Source organism: Echinops telfairi, unplaced genomic scaffold (assembly GCF_000313985.2).
Source record: "Echinops telfairi isolate 266 unplaced genomic scaffold, ASM31398v2 ScPeMD7_7458;HRSCAF=8496, whole genome shotgun sequence".
NCBI classification, from domain to species: Eukaryota; Metazoa; Chordata; class Mammalia; order Afrosoricida; family Tenrecidae; genus Echinops; species Echinops telfairi.
In genome coordinates, this window is record NW_022111358.1 from 45,723,002 (window position 1) to 45,732,035 (window position 9,034).

A 9,034-nucleotide genomic window follows, 5' to 3' on the forward strand; every position below is an offset into this window, starting at 1 on the left:
TCCTCACAGGTGGCAGCCGCCCCATCATCCGCTCCCTCTCCTACTCTGAAGGGTAAGGGTCCTGGTGAAATAGGTTTACAACCAAGGGGGGCAGCCCAAGAAATGGGTCACAATGGCAGTGAGCTGGGGCAGCGGGGGCCGGGCGGAACGTGCCGGCTGCACCCCGGACCGGACGGCCACGGCACGCTCTGATTTGTGGGGTACCCAGAAAAGTAGGGAAACCACTGCCCCTTCCTTCGTCGCTTAAAGGTATGCGCGTTAGTACCTGGTGCCGAGGTTCTCCCCTCTTTTGCACGGAAAACTCCCAAGCTGTCCTCAGGTACAGGCTGGGGCAGACCTCGAACCCCCAGACAAAACCAACCACAGAGCAGGGTCAGTGCAAAAAAACTTTACTGCGATGGTCCCAGAGACTCACAGCAACCACCGGGCAGCTGGTGCTGCAGCCCTCGGCCTGGTCCCAGGCGGCCTCCAATATCCGGAGAAGTCAAGTGGCTCTTGTGTGTCCAGCACCCAGACATTGCCTCAAAGACCAGAGACCTGCCTCCACCTGCTGCTGTCAAGGGTCTGCCTCAACTGCCAGCAGAGGCTGGGCGGAGCCAAGGTGTGCTCCCTGGGTGGGATTCAGCCTGCTCCTCCATGCTGGCTTCTTGGAGCTGCAGGGGAGCTGAGGTGGTTGTGTGCAGGGCCCTGTCTCCCCTCCAGCCCCCAGCCCGTGTGTCTGCACTCAGATCAACATCTCTGGTGGGCTTGGGTGTGTTGCCGACCCTCTCTCGGGCACTCTGTCCTCACTGAGCTGGCAGGCTGTCCGACCCCTTCCTCCCACCCACCCCTTCACTGGGCTGCTGCAGACTCCTAGGAGGCCTCCAGGGTCACAGAGGGGGTGGCATGCAAAGCCATGCTCTGCGCTGAGGAGCGCCCCAGTGCCAGCTGGCCCAGCACCCAGTGAAAGGAGCCCACTTATGGCTGCCACCCATCTCCCTTCCCCTCCCCATCAGCATCCACTCCACACTCCACCTTCACCGGCAGGGGGAGCCCCACAGAAGTAGCAGAAATTACTGGAGAAACACTGACTTTAGGGGGGAGGGGTTGGTTCCCTCCTCACTGTGAGCAGGGGGGTGATCTATGTGAGGAAAACGAAGAGGAGTGTGCTGTTTTTAGCTTTAGTGTCTGAAGTAGGTCGGTTGGTGGGAACCGCAGACTCCCCCCAAGTGTGCGCCACCCTAGACCCACAGGGCCCCTCCTGGCAGACAGGGCTCAGACAGATGGCCTGGAAAGACAAGGGATACTGCTTCAAGCTCTTCCTCAGTGCGGCAGGCACTGCCAGGGCCTCCCACAGCGAGCCCCACGTTCTCCCGTGCTCCTTCTGTGGGGTCACAGCCGAGAAGGGCCCGAGGCCGCCGCCTGGTCAGGAGGATGGCTGGCGGGAGGAGCAGCCCAGATAGCACCTCTCCACTCGTGACACTGGAGAGGGCGTCTTCCCTTCGGAGAGGCCCCTCAAAGCTAGGAATCTGCCTTCTTCAAGTTGTAGAACATGGTGCAAAAGAGCTCATACCAGAAGAACATCAAGCCCGTGGAGAGGGCCGCCTTCAGCAAGCTGGGCGACAGGCCCTTGAAGAAGCCCTGGGAGCCCTCATCTTGCAGCACCTGCTTGGCACAGTCCAGGAGGCCGCTGTAGCTTCGAACCTGGGGGTGAGAAAGGATACTGGAGTTGAGGAGGGAGGAGGCGACAAAGATCAGGCTGGCCAGTGCTCTTCCTGTGCCAAGACAGCACTGGCTGGGGGAAGGGATGTAAGGTCATCTCATTCTTTCTTTCCCAGGTGGGCTCTGTCTGCTTCCACAGAGGTGGCGCCCACAGGTCAGAGCCCCTCCTCAGAGAAGTCCCAGCTGGCCGTCCTCTGTCATTGCTGGCACTTAGGGGGTCCTGTCAGCAGCTGCACACACTCTTCTCAGAAGGCCTGTGATTCTGGGCCCCCTCCCGGCTTGTCCCTCTCGGGGCAGCAGGTCTGAATCCAGCTGCTGATACCCTTTGGGGCCTGAGCAGCACCCCAGCCTTCAGCACCCCCATCTCCAGCTGGCCACACAGAGCAGAAACCTTAGCCAAAGCCAGCTCAGGGTTCGCTCCCCTCCAAAACCTCCCGGCAACGAGAGAACGGTGACATCATGAAGAGCCACGTCCAGGCGCCACAGCCTGGCAGTCAAGGTGCTCCGCTGTCTGACCTCAACCTTCCTCCAGACCTGATCTCCCATGTGCCCTCCTCAGGTCTCCATCAGGAGCAGGGCCTCTCTCCTCTGTCTGAGCTCTCACTCAAATCCAAACGGCCCTTTTGGACCAAGTGGCAAGTGGAGAGCCCTGTCGCTAGAACAAGCCCACCTCCGTTAAGAAATGTGCACCTGTGTTGACGCAGGAAATTAGACCAGAAACTTTGGGGTGATTGCTGAGGGCTGGAGATGGGACCTTGCTTGCTGCCTGAATTTTCTACTTCTTTCAACGCAGAAAACGAGCTCCTTTTGTGAAATGTGTCCTTTGGTGAAACAAGACCTACTGCCCAACAACTCTGCACATTTCACCAAGGCCACCGGCCACTCGCCGGGAAGCTTGTGTGCCAGGCTGGCTGCGGCCATTCTCTGTGGCTGGGCTGTTCTGGGTCTGTGAGTGGGCGTTTAAAGGACATTGTACCTGGCAGGTATGTAATGTATGTCATGACATCCTCCTCCGCCAGGTTTGCTTAAGGACCCGGTCTGTGACCCCAACCTTGTGGGAAGCTGGGGAGTGGGTGACAAGCCCAGGTTTGCCCCCTCCCTCCGCAGGGCACGCACGCTCCATCCTTTTCTGTCCTACCTCAGGTGTGTACCTGCACCTTCACACTCCAGGCTGCTTCCACCGGAGGGCACTCCACCCTGCACCCCTGTTCCTCTCACTCCCCGGGTATCCTGGGGCCATTTATAGAATCAGAGCTCCAAAGGAGGCAAAAACCCACTTTGGTGGCGCAGTGGGTTACTGGTCGGGCTGTTAACCACAGGGTCAGCAGTTCAAAACCACCAGCTGTTCTCAGGGAGAAAAGAGCGGCGATCTCAGAGCCCCACAGGGGCCGTCCTGCACTGTCCTACAGGGTGGCTGGGAGCCAGGGTGGACCCGGTGGCAGTGGGCTTGGAGTCCACTATATGAATATAATCTACGTACTCTATGGCTAAGAGCAGAGACTGGGTGTCCCTCCCCCAGCTCTCCTCCATGCACGAGGGCACAGGGCTGCTGGAGCCTTTCTTGTGTGCTGGGCACCCCGAGGCTGGGCTGGGGGTCGAGGGCTGAGATGACCAATGCTGCCTGGCCCGGCGGGTGGGAGCTGACCCTCAGTTCCTCTGGGTGCCCAGTGAGCAGGAAGGGCCAGAGTTGTCTGCGGGGAGGCGGCTCACCTGGCCGAAGGTCGCTCGGGCGTGCTCAAACCCTCCAACCTGCAGCCGCTTCTTGACGAGGTCCAGGGGGTACGTCAGCGTCTTGCTGATTACGCCGGCACCACTGCCACAGAGTAAGTTCTTGATGTTCCCTGAGCCGTGGAGTGGGGTGGGGGCAGAGAGGTAAAAATGGGTGGCCAGCCAGGAAAAGGAGCCACTGGAGGAAGCCTGGTGTGACCTCAGAGAGGGATCTCCTCCTGGCCGGACCCAGGCACAGCCACCACGCAAGCAGAGGGGCTACTATGGAGGGGTTCTGGCTCGGAAGACCCCACAGGACAGTGCAGAACTGGCCCCCAGACCTTCCAAGAGCGAGCCTGGGACATGGGGGTGGGGCAGGGGGAGGAGGAGATGAGACGGCGGGGGTGGGGTGGGGGGTGGGGACCCCGTGCGGACAATGATGGGCTGCAGGTGAGACTGCTGGTGGCAGGAAGGCAAGGCGCCCCTGTCACCCTGTCACGGCCCCTCACCTCCCTGGCTAGTGGCAATCAGGGAACTGCCAGGTGACTCCTTGAGTTCAATGCCAGAGAGGGCGGGACACGAGGATGCTACCCCCTACGGGATCTGCTCAAAGTCAAACAGGAAGGAACAGCAGACCCTCCTCCACAGGCTGCTGAGCCCTGGCCGCAGCGGGTAGAGTGCTGCCAGGCTGCTGGAACTGGGCCCCATGGAAAGCCAGACAGCACACAGCGGGGGTGGGCGGGGCGGGAGGTGGGTCTCATCTCCAGACTGAATGATTTCCTGGGTGACTCAGAGGAGCCAGGGGGAGCGTGGGGGGAGGGTGACAGGTCCCTTTCGCCTGGGGGCTGCCTCACCGTTTGTCTTCCCCTCCGTGGCAGGCACGGCCCACTCATAGGCCTGCTTCAAGCTGCTGTAGAAGGAGAACTGGAAGCCGGCGTAGGGGAAGATGGCCAGCAGCGTGGGCTGCAGGCCCTTGTAGAAGACCAAGGGGCCTTCTGTCCGGTACATGGTCACCATGGCGTCCTGGAGCGTTTTGTAGACCTAGGGACACACATACACAGACACAACTCATGCAGCCGTTTCACCAGACACTCGGCCCCCTGTGGGCCTCGACCCACAAACAGGAGCACTCCTTCCAGTCAGACAACGTGCTGGACAAACGCTCAAAGGGTGGGGCTTGCCAGCACCACCCCTCCCAGGAAGGTACAAGACGGACACACTGGCCACCTGCACAGGGGGATGCGTTCCAGGAGATGCACTCTGGATGCTCCCGTGGGGGAGCCACGGGGAGGAACCCCAAGTGCATTAAGCAGTGACAGACTCCAACCTCAGACTAGATGATTCCGCGTACTGTGAAGTCAGTAGAGGTTGGACCCAAGCAGGGTGGCAGGGGGCCCTGGTGGCTTAGTGGTTACATGTTGGGCTGTGATCCGCATGGTTGGCAGTTCGAAACCACCAGCAGCTCCCAGGGAGAGAGACTGGGCTTTCTATTCCCGCAAACAGTCACAGTCTTGCAAATCCACAGGGGTCATGGTGAGTCAGCACGGACTCAAGGCAGCGAGTTTGGCTTCTTATTTGGGCGGGGGCGCTGAGTGAGGCAGAGGCAGGAGGGAAATGTGGAAAAGACTATTAACCATGGCTGTTCCACACGCAGAGCACAATCTACGGCACCAAACTGTGGGGTTGGAGACTGCTTCGTTGTGTAGACTTTGGCCACAACGAGACACAAAGGAGGAACTACGTGGGATGGCACCGTGCTCGGGCAGTTTCCTGATAGGACTGGATCACTGAACGGGCTGGCATGTGGGTGAGGTGCTGAGGAAGCTGTGAACAATGAAGGAAGAGAAAGTGAGCCAGGGGCCTCTCCCCCTGCCCTTCTTTGACCAGGCCACAGCCGAGAACCAGGTCGGAAGGTAGCAGCCTCCGCTCGTCTTTCTCACAGATTCCATAATGGCTTCGACGTAATAGCGGAGGGGAACGGCAGAGCCAGAGCGGCGAAGGGAAAGGGCCGTCAGCAGTCGACTTTCCTGCGGCCCAGCAGCCACCAGGTGCTGAGGTCTGCCTGCCCCTTTCTCCGTAAACCGTTCCCCCTCCCTCTGCCTCCTCTCCCACCCCATCCAACTCCCATTTTTACTGGATCAGCCCCAAGGCCCCAATCATTCACTTCCAGACTCTTCCCTGGAGCCTCTGCTCTTCCACAAAAAGGCGCCCGGATGTCTCCTCCGCCCTGGGAACTCAAAGACTGGAAGGGTTCAAACAGGTCGGTCTTCCCGGGCCCCAGGTCACTGTTTTTCTAAGGCCAGAGGCCTTTCCCAGCAACAGTAATCCTCGACCGAAAGGAAGCCGGAGAGACGTCTTCTTTCTCCAGGGACACCGAGGTCGGCTGTCCCACTGGTGCTGAGATCACGTTCCACCTCCTGCTGAGTGCTGCTGCGGCACATGGAGACCGGGGTCCTCGAAGCTTGAGTGGTCTCCTAAGGTGGAACGATCAGTCTCTCCCATCAGGGCAAAGAGAAGCAAGGGCACAATTCATCCAAAGGATTATCAGACCCCTCAAACTTCTGCCTCCGTGGCCCCCGAGACCAGAAGAACTGGATGGTGCCCGGCTCCCCTGCCACCTGCTCTGAGAGGGTCGTGGGAGGAGAGCCTGGCAGCGTGAGAGAGAACCAAGCACTTTCCTTCCCTCTGGCTTGGGCGCACACACATGGGCGCTATCCTCCGATGTGTTCAGGAGGAAGCAGATTCGGGGGGCTCCATTTCAGGGTTCATCCCTGGCTTTCCCTCCGCAGGGTGTTTCTATTTCCCCAGCCCAGCCCACTCTGTGGAGGAGCAGGGACACTGTCACAAGGGCACAGCAGCAGGCTCTCCTGTCTCCTCAGTCCCTGGCCCCTGCCCGTGGTGGTGTGGCTTTTGTCCCTTTCTCTGAAGAAAGAGAACCCCAACCCCTCATAGCACCCACCTGCCAGCCCTCTGCCCCCTGGGCCCCTGGCCACTTACCCTAGGTTCACCCTGAGCCGCAAAGCGGGTGCGCAGCACGTCCATGGGCTGCACGGTGAGGGTGGCCGCACAGGCCGACAGGCCGCCGCACAGGAAGTGCACGGAGAAGTCACGGGCGTCGTACCGGCTGGCTCTGTGCATCAGCTCAGTCAGCAGCTCAAAGGACAGGAACTGCAGGGGCAGGTGAGGTCCAGGTCAGGGGCAGCTGGGGGTGCGGGAGGAGACTGGGACAGACCACACAGTGCCCCAGGGCTCGGTCCAGAACCCAGGTGAAGCCCGGATGTAAGGATGAGCAGGTGGGGAGACTCAGCCCACTCAGGGATGGAACGGAATCAATCCCAAACCCCCTGCGGAATCAGACGCAGCTGACGGCTCCATCAGGACTAAGGAAATACCCCCCAAATGAAAAACCACTCACTCCCAGCAAGTGGGTTCGGACGCCTAGAGGCATCCTAGGGCAGGGCAGAACTGAGGCTGTGACTCCCTGTGGGAATATAAGAAGCCTTATCCTTCTCCATGGGGCAGCTGGTGCATTTGAACTGCTGACCTTGCAGTTAGCAACCCAGCACCTAACCGCTAGGCCACCAGGGCTCCTCAACTACTACGCAACGACTGGGAAAGCTACTGGCGCTGAGTTGAAAGTTACCTAGAAACAGTCCCATCCCCACTAAGCTGTGCGACCTCAGACAACCCACGTCACCTCCTGGTGACCTGTCACCTGCTCCCCTTTCCTCCAATGCTGCTCTGACTTCCAAATGGTCCCAGAGGTGAACATGAGATTCAAAATCAAAAGCATTGGTATCGCCATTCACCCGGTGGGCCCTGTGGGCCCCTGGTACCTAGACAGCCTCCCGGGTATCTAGGGGCATGGGAGACACCACAGCTACCGCTCAGTCTGAACAAGATGCCAACTGGCTGGGCAGGTCCCCATGCGCCGAGCAGGGAAAGCGTGTGGCCTGCCTCTTCCTCTGGCCTCCTCCCCCTGCACTACCCCCACCCCTACCCCAGTCCCTCCACTGAGCCATCATCCCCCAGGGACCTGGCCAGGCCACCTGCCACCTACTTGGACAGCTCCGTAGCCGATGGAGAGAATCTGGGCTGGGATGTGCCCTTTCCAGAAGGCTGCCGGGCCCTCTTCCTGCAGGATCTTTCTCCCAGCCTGCATGATGCCATGGTATTTTGCCTGGGGGTCGTGGCGGGACAGGCGCTCGATCTGAAGCTGGCATTGGGGGGTAGGCAGTCAGGTGGCAGGTTAGGAATGGGGGCAGAGGACCCAACGGGCAAGGGATGCCCAAGCTCACATCTGCTTATTATGTACTTGTCTGTAGCCAACAGCGTCACATGTGGTTCATCAGTAAGCACATGGGAGCCTGTGCTGACCTTGCTTCCTGGGTGGGCATGTGGATGAGGGGCCGTGTGGCGGGGAGAAGGATGTGGCATCACCAGAGCAGCACCCTTCATGGCATGTCATGACCTTGCACATGCGTGAGGGAGCACCTAAGAGCCCGTGCTTGCCGGGTCCTCTGACCCTAGGTGAGACGGGCACTTCCGGAAGCCATCGTGAAAATGGGTTTCCTCTGAGCCCACAACTCCAAGGGCTAGGGGACCCTGTGCACCCTCACCCTCCAGCTCACCTGGAAGCGGATCTTGATGACATCCAGGGGGCTGATTAGCGCCCGAGTGACAAATCCAGACAGGGAGCCGGCCACCGCCACCTGGAACTTGGAGATATTCTTGCAGTCCGTGCTGGGGTCATAGCCCACCATCCTTGCGGCCCATCAGTAGCAAGCTGAAGGCAGAGGCAGACAGGCTAGCTGGTCCCACTGTCTGATAAAGCAGCCCCGCTGCCTCTTCCCGTTTCTCTCCTCTCCTCAGCATGTGGCATTTGGAGAAGCCTTTGTTTCTGACAACTGCCCACCCCCTCTGTCCCCAGACTGGTGAGGGCTGGGCTGGGTGCCATCGGCACTAACCTGGATTGACTGGTAAAACGGGCTTGTAGGAGCTCCCTTTCCCCCAGAGACCACTGGGCTTCTTCAGTGCCCTCTGGCTTTGGGGGCAGACCTCTTCTGAGGTCAAGCCCTGGGCGGCATTCCAGCAGGCACAGAACCCATAACAGCTGGGCACTGTGAGGATGGTCAGACAGGCAGTCAGCTGATTCTCAAAGTACCCACTGACCCCACAAAGGAGCCCTGAGCCCCTGCCTCCTCCCTGCCCCGCACACACCCAGGCCACCTCTGTGGTGGGGCTGTCACCCTATCACAGGCCATGTCCAGGACCCCAACGGCCTCTCTTCAACCTCCCCCTGGACCACTAGTACCCTTCCCGCATGCCGTTGACCTCGGGTCTGCAGACCGCCACACACACCTCCTGTCCCTGTGGGTGAAAGCGCCCCCCACCCCCACTTATCATCAGACTGGCTCCCCTGATCCACTGGGCTCAGTAAGTAACAACCCATCCAGGCCTCCCGGCTGCCCCAGCGGGGGGTGATTTCCACCCTGTCAACTGTCGGTGTGTCTGCCCGCTTTGAGATGATAGAAGTGATGGGGACCGGAGGGGAAGACCAAACCCACACCCACCGAGTCAATTCTGACTCGGAGCGACCCTAGCGGGGTCAGAGGGCAACTGCTCC

General features: G+C 60.0%; 1 protein-coding gene across 2 annotated transcripts in view; it reads right to left on the minus strand.

Moving 5' to 3' along the window:
- Window positions 1-373: 373 nt before the first annotated feature.
- Window positions 374-9,034, minus strand: part of SLC25A19 (solute carrier family 25 member 19) — a 14,881-nt gene continuing 6,220 nt past the window's right edge. Inside the window, exons 1-7 of one of the 2 annotated variants that reach the window (XM_004709147.2) lie at window positions 8,376-8,536; window positions 8,040-8,194; window positions 7,469-7,624; window positions 6,406-6,576; window positions 4,263-4,449; window positions 3,412-3,542; window positions 374-1,683 (exon numbers count right to left, since the gene is read on the minus strand). In XM_004709147.2, coding sequence (XP_004709204.1) covers window positions 1,501-1,683; window positions 3,412-3,542; window positions 4,263-4,449; window positions 6,406-6,576; window positions 7,469-7,624; window positions 8,040-8,171 — 960 coding nt within the window. In that variant the 5' untranslated portion in view covers window positions 8,172-8,194; window positions 8,376-8,536 and the 3' untranslated portion in view covers window positions 374-1,500. Of the gene's footprint in view, window positions 1,684-3,411; window positions 3,543-4,262; window positions 4,450-6,405; window positions 6,577-7,468; window positions 7,625-8,039; window positions 8,195-8,375; window positions 8,537-9,034 lie in introns of those variants that run through there. The other variant, XM_045299729.1, reaches the window with a different exon arrangement.